Here is a 19,525-nt window from a genome sequence, read left to right on the forward strand (position 1 = left end):
TCTTCCTCGACACATTCTAGAAATTATCGTTTCTAACCGTCAAATTCCTTTTGTCGCATATATCCAATCATTGAGTCGAATCCCAATACGACTACTCTGTTCCTAAGTAATCTCTTAACCAACCTTTGCATTCCTTAACGCAAACATTTTCCAACACCACTCCTCCTTAATCTTTAAGTAATTTGCTACTTCAAAATTAGGCTACCGCCTAAAATTGGTTCCCCAAACAATCATAACTTCTATCTCGTTGATTCCAAACGACATCTTCAATTCGCCCACAATCCATCTATCTATGTTCCCCATCATCTGGCATTTCAACAAGCATACTTTTCTCCGTTCGACCAATCACTAATCACATCGTCGTGACTATCTAAAATTATAAAGTTTGTCTCTATCGAGGAATCGATCTCTTTCTCTCAAGTTTTTGTTAATCTTGATCCTCCGTTTATTCACTCATTGGTTTCTTATGAAGGTGTGAAAACACAAGAAAGGGGGTTGAATTGTGTTTTAGCTAAGTTAAAACTTTTTCAAAGTTCTTAACTTAACTAAGTTAGCAGCGGATAAACAACACAAATAATAACAAGATCAGAGGGAGAGAAAAGCACACAACCAATTTATACTGGTTTCTCTCACAAAACGAGAGTAGTCCAGTCCCCTTGCACTTCCAAGGGATTTCACTATAATCACACAAGATTACAATTGCTTAAGCACACAAGCAAGAGACTTCACCACAATGCTCAAACACACAAGCTAGAGACTTCTCAAACTAACAAAGTAAATAAAGTTCGTTGATTGTAATACAACTGCTCTTATGAGAACCTTAAAGATCAAATACAGTGAGTATATTAAAACTACAAGTATTTGGACTAAGATTGAAAAACACTTGTTCAGAGGTTCAGAGCTTGTATTCGCAAATGTGAATTGTTCGAGCGCGTGTTGTAATTCTTGATATCTTGGAAACTGATTCTTCTAGTATATATAAGACTAAGAAAGAGTCGTTGCAAAGATGACCGTTGTTGAAGATAACCTTTTGACTTCAAGCAGTTTGTCTTGATGCAGTTTGGTCGTTTCCAAAACAGAGTAAGCGTTTCAGCAACTTTGACCATGTGCAGAGAAGACTTTCCTTATTCAGCTAAGAAGTCAGATAAGTCACGTTCTCCCTTGTGGACAGACAAAATGTAAGTAGCTGTTCTGATCAAGGTTGAGAGGTCCTTTTCTTCATTGGTAAGAGAGTTGACCTTCAAAAACGAATCTTCACATAATCCAAGATATACATCAGAGTTTGATTAACTTCAGACTTTAGCAAGTTCTGATATCTTCATCCTCTGATGCATGTAACTTCTGAAGATTCTTATCTTCTGAGTTCATGCGAACTTCTGAGAACTTAACTTCTGAGTCTTCTTCAGAGCTTGTCTGTATCTAAGTTCTGCACACTTAAAATAAATTTTTAGTATCTCTAATTGTATATTAATACTTTGTTATCATCAAAACCTTAATAGATTTAGGGGCAAACATTTTTAAATCAATTTTGTTCCAACATCTTATTCTCTTCTAACCTCTACTAATCATCATCTCTCTATGGATAGCTATCTTTAAACTCCTCCTTAGTACATTCGATACCAAAATCAAACTCTTGAATTTAATCCACCAAGCTCCAAATACTCGTCATACGATCTAATTCTATCCATTAAATTCTAATCAACTTTCGTCTTAGTATTCTTAGTAATGACTCCTTGTCTACTCTCAACATGACATTTCTAGAAAATTTCCGAAAATTCTCGTCCAAAATACATCTTAAGTTTATTCCTCGAATTACTATCGTTCCAACGTCCACGATGAGACCATTTAAAACCCTTTACTTCTTTGCCACAGTATGACCATACCACACCAACCACTATAGATTATGCATTCAATGATATAAGATTAGTCTAGCTAAAGTGTCATAACGCATAAGCAGGGCCGTTCCGAGATTTTGGAGGCCTAGTACAAAAAATAAAAATGACCCCTAATAAAATAAAAAATTAAAAAGAACATCATTTATTTAAATTGTAAATAGTATCAACAACATCAAAAATAGTCATTTATCCATGTAAGAAACATAAATGAAAGGTCATTTCACAACATTGAAATTGAGCTGATAAATAAAAAATTAAGTGATATATCATTAAAAATGAACCGATAATTTTTAAAAACAAGTAATCTCTTATTTAAAGAAATAAAATGTAGTTTTTTTGGAACAATTGCGAAGTTTTTTTTTTTTTTTGGTCAAGGGAACAATATCGAAGTTATTTATAAGCTAATAAAGATATTCTTTTTATAGAAAATTCATCATTTCTTAAAACAATTGAAATAATTTGTGTAATGTTTGGACCGACATAGTTGGTTGTAAATGGTTTCGATTCTCTCCTACAACATTTCTTTAAATTTTTAAATTTCTTAAAATGAAATGAAATAATACACAAAAATAGAGAAAATGGCACAAAGCAGGATTTGAACTAGCTACCATAAAATGTTAGCAACTTAGGGACAAAGTGTGCACCACTACACCAACTAATATTACATGTTAAAATATCTCTAGACAAATACTTAACCCAATCTTTTAGTTGCGGGCTTCCAAAAAAAATTGAGGCCCCAAAAAAATTGAGACCTTGGGCTGTGGGCCTACTTGCCTACCCTCAAAACCGGGCCTACGCATAAGCAAATATGAGTCAAATATTAAACGAGAGCAAAATCGAAAGAATTTTAAAATATAAAAGTTAAATTCTAGATTTTAAAATAAGGATAAAACTGCATTTAAATCATCTTTAGTTGTATTGTAAACAAAAAAAAAGTGTGTTATAAATTACTTTTTTTTTTGAAGGAAATAAATTAGCTTATTGTACTTAACAAAAAAGACCGTAAATATGAAACCTAAAAAAAGACAGTAAATAGAAAACATTACGTATTAAACTTGACATAAAAAAAAAAAAAACAGCATTATACTAGGAAGCAGGAACAAAACAATATCGAATGAATCAACTCCGTTGTAGAACTAAAAGAAAACTGAATCGCGCAGGAAGGGATTAGATTTCTAATAAAACCTTCTCGTTTGTTTCCTTAATTAATCCTTTTTCATTTCTTCAAAACCTAAACCACAATGTTGTTTTCAACTTTGAGGCATTTTCGTTTCTCCAATTTTCCTCTTTTTCAACTTTCAAACCCTAAATTCATTCCTTGCTTCCATTCTTCATCAATGCTAATGCTATACTCTCAATTACATCACCAACAAGAAGACCAACATAATCATCTTGTTTCTTCATTCAATCAATTACTACATCAGAATCCAACTCCACCCATCTTCCATTTTGGTAAGATTTTAGGTTCTCTTGTTAAGTCCAATCATTACTACACTGTTGTTTCACTTCATCGTCAGATGGAACTAAATGGAATTGCTTCAAATTTAGTCACTTTCAACATCTTGATCAATTGTTTTTCTCAATTGGGTCTAAACTCTCTTTCCTTTTCTGTATTTGCCAACATTCTCAAAAAGGGTTATGACCCAGATGCCATAACTTTGACTACACTCATCAAGGGTCTTTGTCTCAAAGGTCAGATCCATAAAGCATTGAACTTTCATGACAACGTCGTAGCACTGGGATTTCAGTTGGACCAAGTTAGTTACGGGACCTTAATCAATGGGTTATGTAAAGTAGGAGAAACAGGTGCAGCCTTGCAGTTGCTGAGACGAGTTGATGGGAAACTGGTACAACCTGATGTGGTAATGTACAGTGCAATTATTGACAGTATGTGCAAAGATAAACTTGTTGATGATGCTTTTGATTTATATTCTGAAATGGTCGCTAAGAGAATTTATCCCGATGTTTTCACTTACAATGCTTTGATTAATGGCTTTTGCATTGTTGGTAAATTGAAAGAAGCAATTGATTTGTTTAATAAAATGATATTGGAAAACATCAACCCTGATGTGTATACCTTCAATATATTGGTTGATGCATTTTGTAAGGAAGGAAAAGTGAAAGAAGCTAATAATGTGTTTGCTATGATGATCAGAAAAGGTGTTAAACCTGATGTTGTTACTTATAACTCTTTAATGGATGGATATTGCTTAGTTAAAGAAATGAAAAAGGCCAAGAGTATATTCAATATCATGGCCCAAAGTGGAGTGACTCCTGAAGTTCGGAGCTATAGTATTATGATTAATGGATTTTGTAAGGTTAAAATGGTGGATGAAGCCTTAATTCTCTTCAAAGAAATGCGTTGTAGAAACATTATTCCTGATGTGATAGCTTACAGTTCCCTTATTGATGGTTTGGGCAAATCAGGGAGAATCTCTCATGCTTTGCAGCTTGTTGATGAGATGCATGATAGAGGTCAACCACCTAATATAGTTACCTACAATTCTATATTTGATGCTTTATGCAAAACCCATCATGTTGAAAAGGCGATTGCATTATTAACAAAAGTTAAGGACGAGGGCATTCAACCAAATATGAACACATATACTATTCTTATTCACGGATTGTGTAAAGTTGGAAGAGTAGAGGACGCGAGAAATGTTTTTGTAGATCTTTCATTCAAAGGCTACAATCTAAGTGTTTATACATATACTGTTATGATCCAAGGGTTTTGCATCAAGGGCTTGTTTGATGAAGCGTTGGCCTTGCTATCAAAAATGAAAGACAATGGTTGCATTCCAAATGCCAAAACTTATGAAATAATTATCCGTTGTCTATTTGATAGAGATGAAAATGATAAGGCAGAGAAACTTCTACGTGAAGCTGTCGTGAGAGGTCTACTGTAAGATTGAAACTAGGTAATATGTTTTGTCTACTGTACATTATTATTTTCAATTTATCTTTTAACAATATTGTTTCATCATTTCATTTATGTAGTTACTTCACCTAATGGAAAAAGTGCTTGTGTTATTTCTTTTGGTTAAGTGTGTTTATACTTCCCAACTAATAGACATTCCAACTTGAGGCGAATTGGTAGGATATGAAACATAGTTTTTTTTCTGCATTATTATGCTGCAGCATATGCTTAAGGGTCTGTTTGATTAGGGGGTTTTTGAAGGGAGTGCATAGAATATTTTTTAAATGAACTTATATGGACAAATTTGCTTTATTTTTTTTTTAAAATCCTAAATTATCCTTGTTGGAATATAATTAAAAGTTTAAATTTTCTCTCTTCAACCAAATATGTCCGTCTCTGTGTCCGTGTCGGTGTCCCCATCAACAGAAGCTGGAACAGGAACCTTGTCCGAGATATTTTCTCCTCTTTTGAAGCACAACAAATTCTCAATATTCCCTTATCTCGGAGGCTCCCGAATGATAAAAGAATATGGCACTGGGAAGGAGATGGCAATTTTTCAGTTAGATCAGCACATCACATGATTAATTAAAGAGGCCGAATTAGCAAGGACGCCTGAAAATTCTCCATCTAAAAAGTAAACTTTTTCTTATATTAAGGACCGGAGTAGTAAACTTGGTAGCAATATTATTTATTTATTTTTATAAAAAATATTGTTTATGATTTTATTTTTATATTCCTCTTTTTATGCGTATTTATCTTATTTTTTATCTTTAAAATTTTGTATTGACTAAACTTTCTGTAAATATTTTTTTAAGGCTTCTGTAATTTTTTTATTGTTTTTGTTTTGGTTTTGTTTTTTTGGTTTTTCACCACAGTTGAATCTGGTTCGGGGGTCAATTCTGGCATCAAGTGGTTCCAGCCCCCTTCCGATCGCAGTTGCGGGGATCGAACCGCGGTCCTCCCTTCCAAGTTCAGCGCCAATCACTGGACCAACTAACGATTGGTTGTTTTTGTTTTGTAATTTTTATGATTCACATATAATTTTTTTTATTGTATTGATCTTATTATTTTTTTTATATTTTTTAGTGTATTCAACGTATAGTTGATCCCCATCGCTTCTTCCAAGTCGCTGATTCCATCACCAGTCCGTTTTCATCGCAAAGGATTGAGCCATCTTCCGTCGTGTTGCTGCTGCAGGTTGGCATCGGTGTTGGCCTTGATATAATTCCTGGTAAGGGTTTTCTCCATCTTGGCTGAGCAGTAGTTGATTGACAATGGTTGTTATTGGTAGTGTGGTTGCTGGTAGGAATAGCGTTCAAAGTCCAGAGCTTTTTCCAAACTAAATTTTGTTGTTGGTTACTTGAAGGACTAGCCTTTTCACTATATACTGCCCATCTTTAGAGTGCATCCACATAAGTTGGTCATCAATTGGCTCTTTTATTAAAGGAAGTTGTTTGAATTGTTCTCCTTCAAAAGCTAAGAATACTAACCAATCGTTAATTGGTTCAGCGATGATTGGTGCTGAACTTGGTAGAGAGGACCACGATTCGATCCCCACAACTGCGATCGGAGGGGGCGAGAACCACTTGATGCAAGAACTGACCCCCTAACCAGATTAGGCGGTCCAGCGGGCCGGATAATGGTGGTGAAAACCAAAAACAAAAGAATACTTGGTCGATAAGATTGACATTCCACTCAGCCGAGGGTTGGAAAAGCATAAGGTCATTTACTGTAGTAATGTTGGAGTGGCTATTTTGAGGAGTCAAAATTTTGAAGCCATTTTGTCTAGGAAGCCAGTTGTCCTCCCAAGGATTTATAGTAGTCCCATTCCCAATCTTCCAGCATCCTCCCTTTTTAAGAATCCACAAAGCTTGTTGAATGCTCTTCCAGACATGACATAACTAGGTTTGTATCCACTCTGTACTTGTAGAACATCAGTATTAGGAAAATATCTTGCTTTAAAAGGCTTTGTCCTAATAAAGAATTAGGATTTGTGTCAAGTCTCCATCCTTGCTTGGCCAACATGGCCTGGTTACAAAGATGCATATTCCTGAAGCCCAAACCTCCATCAAATTTTGCCTTAAAAAGATCCTTCCTTCTTTTTCAATGGATTTTGTGGTTACCATCCTTACTTCCCCACCAGAACTGACATATAGCCTTTTCAATTTGCTCACAAACCTTTTTAGGTAGTAAAAAGCAACTCAGTATATAAATACAATTTGAAACAAATGAACACGCACCAATATGGGACAATAATGCCAACGCTAACACTTTGTTGATGAATGAAATAATATAACTTTGTATATTAATATTCTAAAGAAAAATCCTTCATTCTTTATTTTGGCATTTCATTTGGGCCACTGTCAATAAAGAGCCCAAACTGACGCAGTATTTAGCAAACCTCAATAAAACGACGTCGTCACGTACTTTAGATTTGTCAATTTTTATTATGGATGAAAAAATCAATCTGTGATTGTAATATATGATTTGTTTTTAGCTTTTTGAACCAATTGTTTTTTCATGAATTTATAGATCTGTTGTTTTTTGTTTAAATCATGTAATTTAGTTTGAAAAGTTATGAGCTTTTAATGTTTTGGTTGCTTGATTTTGGATCTGTTAAGATAAGACTTTGATTGTAATTTATGTTGCTTATTTGATGAAAATGATGTTTTTATTGTTGTTTGATTTGATTGTGTTTGGTTGGTGATACTTTAAACAGTGACATGTTTTACTTATGAATTTTTTTGATCTGGTTTTACTTTTTTTTTATGGTGTAACATGAAGTCATGTTTATCTTATATGATGTTTTTCAAAATAAGATTGGATCTAGTTTATATCTATTTTTGAAAGTCGTATTTCATTACATGTTTTTGTTATTAGTTTTATTGATGAAAATGAGAGTAAAGGAAGAATAATAAACCTGAGAGGTAATGCAATTTGTAACCTCCCAACTTAGGTCAATCCTCTGTATGGCCCAAGTCTAATCTAATGAGAAGATGAGCTTTCTTTTCCTCATCATTTATCTTCTATGTAACCTTTAATTTGAGGACTATCCTCCTCCAACCAATGACCGCCCTTTCTTTTGGCCAAGATTTGAGGATCAAACTGTAGAGGGCTCACTACTGAAAGTCAACCCACATTTTAGCACACAAGTCAAATTAGGAGGATCTAACTTTAGACAATCAAGGAGTAACACATGTAATAGGAACATTATTACTATTTTGAGATCCAATTGATGAAATTCTCTCTTGTTTCCCGACATCCCGTTCTCTATATGGGACCCCAAAATTCTAAGGAGGTTAAAGAGGAAATTTTGAATCAGAAAAGAAGCAAGGAATAAAGGTGTAGACAAATTCCTGAACTAGCCAGTAGGCACAATGGTCATTTAGTAACCTTAACTAGACAGAAGAATTATAGAATTTTAAATTTATTACATATATTTTGTTTTGAACAAGAAGGTTGTTGTTTTTATTTTGTTAGAAATTGGTTCTTCCATCATATAGGTTCTTCTAGGCCAAATTCAATTTACTTGATCACATTAATATCAAACTCTCTTTGTTTTTATGTGCATAAAACTTCATTTGCAGCCAGCTGGCTCTATTTGGTAACAATGATAGAGCAATCAATAGCAGTGATGATATTTGATGAGACGTATGCATTTAGCCAATGCCTTTGGCTAAATAAATATGATGTGTATTGCACCAAACTCATTAAAAATGTTAAAAATACCTTTTGTAACAAATACCTTTGTTGTGAATTCGTCTTAAATAATCACACCAATAAAAGAACTTGATGTGTGGAGCAATAGAACGACAACCAATAACAAGCGGAATAAGCAATAATAATAACCGATAAATGAGAAGGAAGAACATGATAATTTGTTTATCCAGTTCGGTCCAACAATAACCTAGTCTGGGGGAGAGAGCAGCCCCTCTGTTCTACTATATCAAAGAGTAACTTTACAAAGAAATTCTCAATTGAGTTACAAGGAATTAATCCTAATTCAACCCAAAATCCGAATCTCTTCCCGTGGCCAAGAGATTCAATTTGATAAGTGTTTGCCAAGGTGTACCACAAAGATAGTTCGTCTACCCTAGAGTTGGTTGTACCAAGAGAAAACTCTTCTTCCTCTCTAAAACCCTAGCCCTTGTGTGGTGGCAAACCCTAATCCTTGCCTCTATATTTCTACTCTCTTATTTTTCTATGAATAAAACACTCCCTATTTATAGAAAAATATATGCCTAAAACTTAGTAACAAATCTGTTTTTAAAATAAAACAAATCAAAGTCAGGGTGTCATCCAAGAAAAGATTTTTCCACAAAATCTGCAAAAATGCAAAATTATGGTCCGCGCTGCTCCTCGCGCAGGAGGCAGAAACAAAAAAAAAAAAAAAAGAAACCAGAACAAGCCTACGCCTCGCATAGCCGATAGATTCTACACAAATTTTTCTGACTTCTTATAACTGAGATTTCAAGGCATATTTCAACAAATCTCCATCTTGCCTTTAAATTGATGGTGATCCAATCAATCATTGTGCTTCTCTTCATCCTCCTTGAACTCTCCCATTCAAGATCATCGGCCAAGTCCAAGTGCCACTTGAACCTTGCCTTAGGTACCATCCTCCACCTGCTTCCCGCAAGCTGTACCTCCCCTTCATCCCTCGGAATGTCTTCCTCCCTCATGAAGATCTTGCCTCCCACTACCATAAGATGTTTGGTAGCACTCACAAGATTCACCGCACCCTCTTCAGACTTTGGAGTGATCAAATCTGTACCTCCCTGAAGAAACGCTTGTTCCCCACTATCATCGGCATTTGACATAGCTCAACAAGCTCCACCACCCTTCGACCCCCGGAATGCCTTCCATCCTCTCGAAGTATTGCTTGGCTCCGAACCCACCTTGGAATTTTAGGCGGTTCCACAAGCTGCAAGATCAAACTCCCCTTGCATCCAAATACCTCCAACAGTTCTACAAGTTCCAAAGTTTGATCATCGTTGCTTTCAGTTGCCTCCCTGAAGATCCTCTCAAGGTCTTGCACTTCTTCATATACAATTGAAATATAACCCACAAGGTCTCCATGGTCATCCCTCTTTGGTTCAACACTACCACCCTCCTCCCTATCTCCGATTAGATAGCCAAGGGTTAATGTTGACTGACTACCACTATTGGAAGACTACACCTCAAACTGAGTTTCCACCAAAGTATACCCACCATGATCTCCACCTTGTAACAGGCAAGACCTCTCCAATTCCTCTGAAACAGCCACCCCGAAATCCCCTAACTCTCCACCGTCACGAGCATCATCACCAGACACCACTAGTGCCTCTCCATACTCATAACCCTCATACTCCGATGAGCCTTCAACAACATGAGCAGAATTATTGTCCTTCAACTCCGGACAATACCTCTTGAAATGACCTTTCTTCTGACAATGGAAACAATTCCACTTCTCACCGCCTTTTCCCTTAACCTACTTACCTCTACCTCCGCCTTTTTTTCTTTAAGGCATCCATACCGTTCTCCACCTTCAAGTTATTTAACTTAGTTAGCTCTTTCGACCTCAAGGCCGATTGAACTTCCTCCAAGGTAAGGGTTTTCCCTGCCATAGAGCATGGTATCCTTGAAACTTTCATAGGACTTAGGTAATGTACACAGTAGATGTAGGGCTTTATCTTCATCTTCTAGGTCCACCTCAAGGTTGGCTAAATCATCAATAATCTTATTAAATTCCGCCTGTTGTTCCGTCTTAGATTTCGTCTCCACCATTCGGTAAAAGAAGAGCTTTTGTTTCAGAAACTTTGGGAACACTAAATTTAAGGCTTAATTAGTTAAATGGTCCCTTAAAGACATTTTAGGTTTCATTATGGTCCCTTAAAGAAAAAAAGGTCTGAATTGGTCCCTTATTGATATCACGTTTGCCACATTGGTCCCTTCCGTTAATTTATTAACACCAAATATATTAGGTGGACCAACATTACATGTGGTCCACCATAGATCTTAATAAATCATTTAATCTTAACTTTTGATTCTTTTGTCAAAATAGTAACCATTTGATTTTGTATGCCTACCACATCTAGCAATACACCATCAACAACTATTTTCTCTCCCCATTTCTTCATCTTCTTCAATGGACTCACCATGAACACACCATTGACCTTCAATGGAGCTTTCACAAAAAAACTCAAATCGGCTTCAAAAATCACAAAAGAATACACAAATTCGCTTGATTTTTAGCACTGGTCATGAATCTATGCTTAGATTTCATAGTGGAGGCTTATATTTTGAAAATCGAAACAACAACTTAAGAACATAAAAATGACCAAAACATGATTCAAGCAAACTCACGCAAAATTAACGATTGGAAAAGCTTCAAAACGTGATATTGAACATAAATCAACCAATAATTGCTTGGTTTAAGCTTTAGAAGGAAATTGAAGAGACAAATTGAGGAAGAAGGTGATGTTGGAAAATTGGGGAAAAAGATGAATTTTAGAGTTTGTTTGAATATTGATTGAAGATTTGAGTATATTTTTATGATGTTTATGAAAAAGATGAAGAAGAATGGAGGCAGAAGATGAAGAAGGGAGGAGGAAGAAGATGAACAGTATTTTTTTGCACCATTTAACGTTTTTTGTCAAAATCTAACGGAAAGGACCAAAATGACTAGTGGAGATGTCTTTAAGGGACCAATCCAGACTTTTTTTCTTTAAGGGACCATTGTGAAACCTAAAATATCTTTAAGGGACCATTTGAATTATTAAGCCCTAAATTTAATACTCCCTCCAGTCCTTTTTATAAGGAGCACTTTGGGAAATTTTTTTGGTCCTTTTTATAAGAAACTTTAACCAATTTTCAAATGTTTTAAATGTTCAATTTCACTTATGCCCTTATTTATTATGAGAGAGAATTTAAAAATAAGTAAGTTAGTTGAATAAAGAGTAATTAAATAAGGGTATACATGAAATATAAATTTAAATTCATAAGAGTATTAAATGAAAATAACTATGTTAAATGTATTTTCTTAGTCTGTGTGATTTTTCTAAACTGTTCCTTATAAAAAGAACCGGAGGGAGTATCATTTTAGATTAACAACTGTGTGTATTCTTGTTATCAGCATTTAATGTACTAGCTATGAACACATGATCCAAGATAAAATATTGAATTTAGTTATTTGAAATCTACATTGGTCCTCCAATTAGCATTTCATTTCGTTAGTGATTCAAATAGTCTTCTCACCAAATTAATCCCTCAAATCAAAGACCTGCATATTGTAACATACTAACATTTATATTTTTAATGAGTTATGTGCTGGAAAAACCTTTAGAAAACTAATATGATGAAACCATAAATAATTTGTGTTTGTCTGCGCAATTTTGTTCATTTGTTTAAGTATCCTAATATATACTTATGTTTTTTCAGGTAACTGAATAAGAACAGTCGAGAGGTAGGTGTTCTGAGTCAGGCTAGCACTAATTAATGATCATGAAGCAACATCATATACTAGGGAAGTTGATGTGCGACGGTTGTAAGCTTGTGAATTACTTTAATTGTTCTTATGGTTACATAAAATTACTGTCAAATGAAAGTTACTTTAATAAGTATGCATTAAAGACATGTATTGAGAACTGGAATGGTCTTCAAGTTGTTTGCTCACTAGGTTGAGACCTGAGAGTTTAGAACTTGAATGCTTTGTAGGGAGTGGGATTCTATTTTCTACATAATTGCTGGTGTTGTAGTTTTGGTTTAGGATGATATGATTTGTATATAGTAATATCAAGGTAGGCTAGTATGCTATCTTTTTGCTTCTGTTTGGTTCAAGAATTAATAAGGTTCTAAAAATAGTATATGTGATAAGGTTTTAAGAATTAATAAGTTGTTTGCGCATTGTGCTATTTTGTCGATTCGAAATTGTGGAAGCAAATATCCATACCAGATAAAATAAACATATACAAGCAAAAACTATGTCAATAGTAGAGTTTTTAGTGCAGGTCACAAATACCTCGACTCGACTACATTTGAAACTCAAAGGATTTGAAAATAAAGTAAGCTGACTTGCATGGGAATTTCAAGAGCATATTATGATTCATCCCCTCGCTTCGCTTTTACATTATTATATAAAACAAGAGCTTCTTCCATTATCCTAGGTCGATCCAATGCTTGGGCTCTTTTTCTCCCTGGTGGATGGGAACTAAGGAAACCTCCGAGCTTAAATTTATTGCGTGACTCTTTTAACTCTTCATATTTGTCAAATTCGTCATATATTATAGGTGCACACCGAGGATCATAGCCAGCTGCTGCCATTAGTAGAAGTCCAATGTAATCAGCTTCCATTTCAAGCCTGAAAATTATGAACAAATTGGGTTGAGACCGAGCATGGAGCAAAATATGTTAATTCCATGCACCAAGATACCATTCAAAATGAACTAAAGAAGCATGTCAAATCATGGTTATATATTGATGCTGTTTGGAATGCAAGTATGCTGCTTATATTAAGGCTGTTTGGATTGACAAACGATTGACTTGAAAATGGTATTGTATATAGTTTTGATTCTATCGGTAGCCATAGCAAATATCACCGGGGACGGAACCAGGTGTATTGAAAATGGGGCGAACGCCGCCCCTAACACATATCATACTATAGTAATTTATACATGAATATAATATCTGCCCCTGTATTCAATTAAAGAACATAAGAAATCAATGGATTAGAAAAGGCAGACAAGGAATTAATCATACCGTCGGTTGAAGGGTAGTAGTGGGACAAGTGGAAGCACTCTTTGGGCAAAATCAATCGTAACAAATCGATTAAGCATATCATGTATAAAATAAACCCATGTGCTCCTTGTTTCTTTTTCAGCATGGTGTCTAGCCACAATATGCCCAACCTAAATAACAAGAAAATCAACATTAGTGGAAAAAAAAAACAATAACAAGAAAATCAACATATTTTCAAAATAACAAAAGACCAGAAACCCAATTACATATTAAATCATAGATCTAAATAGAGTGAGATGTCCGTAAAAACAGCAATTACGGCCGCAATGGCTACATTTTACCGCAATTTTGAATCAACATCATGCATATAAAAAATCAAAGAGTTGAAGAAAGGATAATAATAATGATCAAACACCTCATGTGCAAGAACAGTTGCTAAATGTGCATCTGACCCATGGTAAACCGAAGCCATGGTGGTAACAATCTTGCCACCAGCGTAACACCCGGTAAAAATATCTTCAGGTTCATTGACAACCAAAACCTCCCAATTTAATCCATCCAAATGCAACATAGATGGCGGTAAGCTTCGAGTTAAATGCAAGCAAACACTATAATTAGAAGAAGCAGAGCTCATTTTGTTCTTCTCATTATGCAATGCATGAATAATGTGATTAAGAATGTTTGTAACCCTGATAGTAACCGGATGAGTTGAAGGTATAATGTCAAAACTTTGTTTTTGTTTTTCAAAATATCTCTCACCAGCTATCCTCTCAACAGAAATTGGTATGGAAATAAAACGAGTTCGATTGGTGTAAGGAACAGTTTGGTAGTTTCTAATAAATCTCCATCTCAAAAGACCGATTAATCCCTTTGGCATAACACAATCTGGATCATTAGAGTCAAATCCCTTGAGTCCTCCTACTCCTAGTGTTGGATTGTGAGAAAATGAAGAGAATGCATAAAGAGAACTTGCTAGTAGTAGCTTTCTCATTTTGTTGGAAACAATGATGAGAATGAGATAGTAGCTAGCTAGTACGAGAGAGAGTGAGCATAATCTTATCTTATCTTATCTTATCTTATTATACTAAAGGCAAGGCTGTTTTGTCAGCCCTAAATCAATGGAAATTTGAAACCCTAATCTTTGCCCAATAGTGCTTTGCCATATTTTTCTATCATCCAATAAAATTTTGACACACCTAGGTTACAAGGCTGTCTTGGAAGCCCTAAATCTTTGCTTATTTGAAACCCTAATGTTTACCCAATTAATCTTTGACATCTATCTCCATCATCCAGGGTTTTTAGGTTTAGCCATGTTGTTTTCATCGTACGTGTGGCTTGATGCTATAAGGGTTTGAGAATTGCCCAATGAAGAAGCATGTCGTGTATCTATATGCATTGCCATCAATCAATTCACATACATTCTTCTATTTTTTATACATTGAATGCTTCTTGAAAATTGCTAATACTTCCTTCACAATTTCAACTAGCACATTGTATAATCATTGTTGTTCAAGCAATCTCATTGGCTGCACATTTTCCTTGGAAATTGCCAAAATTTTCATTTCTTCTGCATCCACAATCTTTCACTAAATGTATTCACTTTCCTTCTCCCACCAAACTCGTCCTCCCTCATCATTAAATATTTTCTCTCTCATTGCATTGAACCATGTTAAATCTCATCTTGTAGCCAGATCCTCATCTTCCCCAGATTCATTCATTTGCTTTAATGCAGGGAAAATTCACTCCAATCTTGCTATGTCTCCAATCAGTTACTGTTTCATCGATTGTGCAACATATCTGAATGTTGAAACTGCCCAGGCAATTGATCAAATTCATGGTTCATGTGTGCACAAAATTCTCAGTGGCATACACACTTTCCATATGGAATATGATCCACATAGTGTGAGTTTTTTTTCCTTTCTTTCTGTACATTTTTTATGTTTGTTTAGGTGATTGTTGCTATTTTTGGGTTGGACTGTTTAGGGGACTATATTAGATTCGTGCATAGTACAGACAAATAGTGGGTTGTATTGTTTGTTCATGATTGTGTACTGTTTGATTGCCAAGGATCATTTTCATAGTTCTGGAATTTGATGAAAAAATTCATGTTTAGTGATGAAAAATCATAGTAAACAATCATCGTATAGAAAAGAATACATATCTAGGAAATTTTTTTCCTTTCTTTCTTTGCATTTTTTATGTTTGTTTAGGTGATTGTTGCTATTTTTTGGTTGGACTAGTTAGGGGAATATATTAGATTCATGTATAGTTCAAAAAATAGTGGTTTGTGTTGTTTGTTCAGGATTCTGTACTATTTGATTGCCAAGCATCATTTTCATAGTTTTGTTATTTGATGAAAAATTCATGTTTAGCCGTATTTTTGTTATTTGACAAGAGATTTGACAAGAGAATGCATATTTATGAAATTAGATCTATGTGTTGGTCAAAGAAATTAATACATATGTCTTAATCACTCATCCCTTACTATTTTTTTGATCATGCTACCTGGTCTGATTTGTATAGTGATCCAGACTAATTGACATCTTTATTTTATGATGAGTTAATATATGTTTTGTTTATGTGTTGTGTTCACAGAATTTGGGGAAACTACCTCAGTGCTTTGTCCACGAGTTTGGCAGCTTAATTGACACACATGTGATGCTTCAGGATCCTAATGGTAATGAGTTTCAAGTTCGTGTCCTGAAAAAGTGTAATGAGATGTACTTTGAACAAGGATGGTTGGTTTTAAGGGATTTTTATGATATCTGGTTTGGAGCTTGGGTTAGTTTTACATATATTAATCCCAAGCTCTTGATTATAAGACTTACAACAAGATGGGGCACGGATGTTAAGTACCCTTTCCATGATCCTCCACATAAACATATGTTGGCCACCATTGGTACTAATTCTAATATTGGGACATCCACAAATCTCAGAACTTCCTCTAATGTTCTTGTGCTACCAAGATCTTTTGTTCGTACTTACCTTAAGAGACTGACATTGTATGATGTCCAGTCTGGAATTTTGGTATATACTCTTTAGCTTTTATTTTAAATGATAGTATTATCAATCAATCTGTGTTGACTTCTAATTTTCTGTAGGTCTTGCCCTGGTATGGCTTTGGTGAATTTGCCTTTGCATATACTTTCAATGAATTGGTTCTGGTTGATCATATTTGTTGGCGTTGTATGGTTGGCCTCATTTTGCTAAAACATGTGATCTTTCTTGATGTGGAACTACATGCTTCCATCATCCAGTATAAGCAAGATGTTCGGTACAATGCTTCAACATTGGATACCACATCCAGTAGGCCGGGCCTGTGTATGTAGAGATCTCGCGCCTAAATTCTAAATATGGAATCCATAATAAATGTTCGTTTGTGATAAGGAGCGCTGTCACGTATAATTAATAATGGATCTCGTGACCCAGTTTTGGTTGCTAATCAGATCTTCAAGTTAAGGAAACAAAACATTTTAATTGAAGATTATTCCTTGAAGGAACCTTTAATCATGCTGTGCTATTGAAGCCTAATTAAAGACCTAGCCTGTGCTAGTGTAGGTTATTTAAAGAATGTTGACACCATTGTTCAGATCACTGAAACCAGATTTGAGTCTTACAAAGCGTGAGTTTAGGTTTTAGTATTGTGTCTATTGTGTTCTAAGTCTTGTGTTGATTTTCCACTAGACTAGGAATTGTGTGTCTGTGCATTGTAATATCTCTGGAGCTTCTAAGCAAGGAGATAGTGTGTGTATACCATTCCAAAGCTTTTAAGCACGAAAGTGGTGTGAGTGTTTTATGAAGTGTGTCTTCACCTATTATATCTAGAATTGTACGATCACAGTGGCTGTGGTCAAGAGGAGGTGAGCGGAGGTTCTCATACCTAGGTGTGTCTTAGGTAGAATATAGCACGGGTGGTGATTAGGTGAGAAGTCATAAACGGGAAGTTTATTGAGGGCTTGAAACTAATACTATCATAGTGGATTCACTCCTGGATTGGTATCCCCCAGAGTAGGCTTATGCTGAACTGGGTTAACAAACTACTGTGTTAATTTATATTTCAGTTTGTTAAGTTAAATTATTAATTTTGTATGCGCTGTTGGCTGCTGGATCATTGGCTCTCGCATTAAAAGTGTATTATAGTGGTGAAGCGTTGAGTACAACATCTTAACATTAGTGTGCCAGAATTTCAATATTGGTTGCCGATATCCATGCCGCGTGCAGTTTGGCGTTGACTCTGAGGGCGAGCTGGCTTGTAAGGTTTTTGGTCGCTGGATGGATTTTTGCAGGAAACATTGCTTGGCAGAGGGACAAAAAATTCGATTTGCTGTTAACGAACCTACCCGGAATTTTGTGATGTATGTTTGTGTATATCCTCAAATAGGAATACAAACCACTCTTAGTTATCCTTTAAACGATGGCTCTTATTTGCCTCTCTGTGTTTCTCAACAATATTTTGTGGCCTCTTCTTGAATTGCCTGTCTGTAATTTGGTTATGTTTGTGTTCTCTACCAACAATGTATCCTCTGTAGTTGTTTTGTGTTTTATGAACATTCAGTTGGTATTTGATGTTGATGCCTTATAATTTGCCAATGTAATTTGCCAATATAACTTGCCAATCAAATTTGTCAATGTGATTTTGGAATGTTTTATCTAACCTTTCTTAATACTTGCCCTACAAGTTATCGTGTGGTCATCAATCCACTCATACAACCAGGAGAGTGAATTTCCCTCAGATTTGATTCACATGCATTTAAGAACATGACAATGATGGAAAATATGAAAAACTAAGAGTTATTATAATTTTGAAACTTCTCAGTATGATATATAACTTTGATTCTTGCTATACAAGTTACTATGTGTACATAAATCTAGGTTGATAAATTTGATATCAGTACATGCTTCTTGCTGGTCATCAATATTCCAAATGCCTAATGCTCACTGTTGTGCACTCATACAACCAGAAAAATGATTTTATCTCAGGTTTGATTCATATGCATTTAAGAACCTAACAAGGATGGGGAATAGGAAAAACTAGGAGTTACCATGATTCTGAGGCTTCTCAATATGATGTAAAATTTAAATTCTTGCTATACAAGTCACCATATAAATCTTTTGTTTGGATACTTGCCCTACAAGTTATTGTGTGGTCATCAATCCACTCATACAACCATGAGAGTGAATTTCCCTCAAATTTGATTCACATGCATTTAAGAACATGACAATGATGGAAAATATGAAAAACTAAGAGTTATTATAATTTTGAAACTTCTCAGTATGATATATAACTTTGATTCTTGCTATACAAGTTACTATGTGTACATAAATCTAGGTTGATAAATTTGATATCAGTACATGCTTCTTGCTGGTCATCAATATTCCAAATGCCTAATGCTCACTGTTGTGCACTCATACAACCAGAAAAATGATGTTATCTCAGGTTTGATTCATATGCATTTAAGAACCTAACAAGGATGGGGAATAGGAAAAACTAGGAGTTACCATGATTCTGAGGCTTCTCAATATGATGTAAAATTTAAATTCTTGCTATACAAGTTATCATATAAATCTTTTGTTTGGATATTGATTTAGCAAGTAAGAGTGAGGGGCTAGAAGATGTATAGGTACCTGCAAATGCAATATACAACTGTTCATTAATCATTATACACCACTACTTTCTGTTGAGTGACATTGTTGATTAGTTTAAGACTAGAGTTTGTGAGCACCCAAAAACTTTCCTGTTAGGAATATATTAGATCACAACCAACATTCTATTGCCCTGCAAACTTGATATCAGTTCCTGGCCAAGAGTAAATTGAATTTAGCATGCTTATTATGAGCTTAGGAAAAACTATGAGTTACCATAATTTTGAGACTTCTCAATATGATATAAAATTTTAATTCTTGCTATACAAGTTACCATATGAATCAGAAAAGAAGCAAGGAATAGAGGTGTAGACAAATTCCTGAACTAGCCAGTAGGCACAATGGTCATTTAGTA

The 19,525-nt window shown here is 35.0% G+C and overlaps 2 protein-coding genes across 5 annotated transcripts; one reads left to right on the forward strand and one right to left on the reverse strand.

Annotated features, from left to right (window-relative positions):
• The first annotated feature begins 2,972 nt into the window (after positions 1-2,972).
• LOC123907034 (pentatricopeptide repeat-containing protein At1g12300, mitochondrial-like) lies at positions 2,973-12,533 on the forward strand. 4 transcript variants are annotated; one of them, XR_006809087.1, is made up of 3 exons: positions 2,973-4,813; positions 5,899-6,043; positions 12,232-12,533. XR_006809087.1 is itself a non-coding variant. In XM_045957102.1 (2 exons), exon 1 carries the CDS (start codon positions 3,137-3,139, stop codon positions 4,799-4,801), a length of 1,665 nt encoding a protein of 554 aa, XP_045813058.1. In that variant the 5' UTR covers positions 2,973-3,136; the 3' UTR covers positions 4,802-4,813; positions 12,232-12,533. The 4 variants fall into 4 exon arrangements, 2 of the variants coding, with proteins under 2 accessions (XP_045813058.1, XP_045813057.1); XR_006809086.1 differs by having other exon boundaries at positions 2,979-4,813; positions 5,239-6,043; XM_045957102.1 differs by lacking the exon at positions 5,899-6,043.
• A 128-nt stretch (positions 12,534-12,661) lies between these two features.
• On the reverse strand, positions 12,662-14,070 carry LOC123907037 (mitochondrial metalloendopeptidase OMA1-like). Its single transcript, XM_045957104.1, has 3 exons — positions 13,943-14,070; positions 13,549-13,697; positions 12,662-13,150 (listed from the first exon to the last, which is right to left on the reverse strand). The coding sequence occupies exons 1-3, from the start codon at positions 13,997-13,999 to the stop codon at positions 12,889-12,891; spliced, it is 468 nt and encodes a 155-aa protein (XP_045813060.1). The 5' UTR covers positions 14,000-14,070; the 3' UTR covers positions 12,662-12,888.
• Between the last annotated feature and the right edge of the window lie 5,455 nt (positions 14,071-19,525).

Source organism: Trifolium pratense, linkage group LG2 (genome assembly GCF_020283565.1).
Source record: "Trifolium pratense cultivar HEN17-A07 linkage group LG2, ARS_RC_1.1, whole genome shotgun sequence".
NCBI lineage: Eukaryota > Viridiplantae > Streptophyta > Magnoliopsida > Fabales > Fabaceae > Trifolium > Trifolium pratense.

Bases quoted from the DNA above. Each gene is read 5' to 3' on its own strand.
- LOC123907034 (XM_045957102.1), top strand. From the start codon at position 3,137: ATGTTGTTTTCAACTTTGAGGCATTTTCGTTTCTCCAATTTTCCTCTT.
- LOC123907037 (XM_045957104.1), bottom strand. From the start codon at position 13,999: ATGGCTTCGGTTTACCATGGGTCAGATGCACATTTAGCAACTGTTCTT. The intron at 13,698-13,942 runs GTGTTTGATCAT...CTTGTTATTTAG, and splicing joins CAACTGTTCTTGCACATGAG to GTTGGGCATATTGTGGCTAG. The intron at 13,151-13,548 runs GTATGATTAATT...CATAATTTTCAG, and splicing joins CTACTACCCTTCAACCGACG to GCTTGAAATGGAAGCTGATT.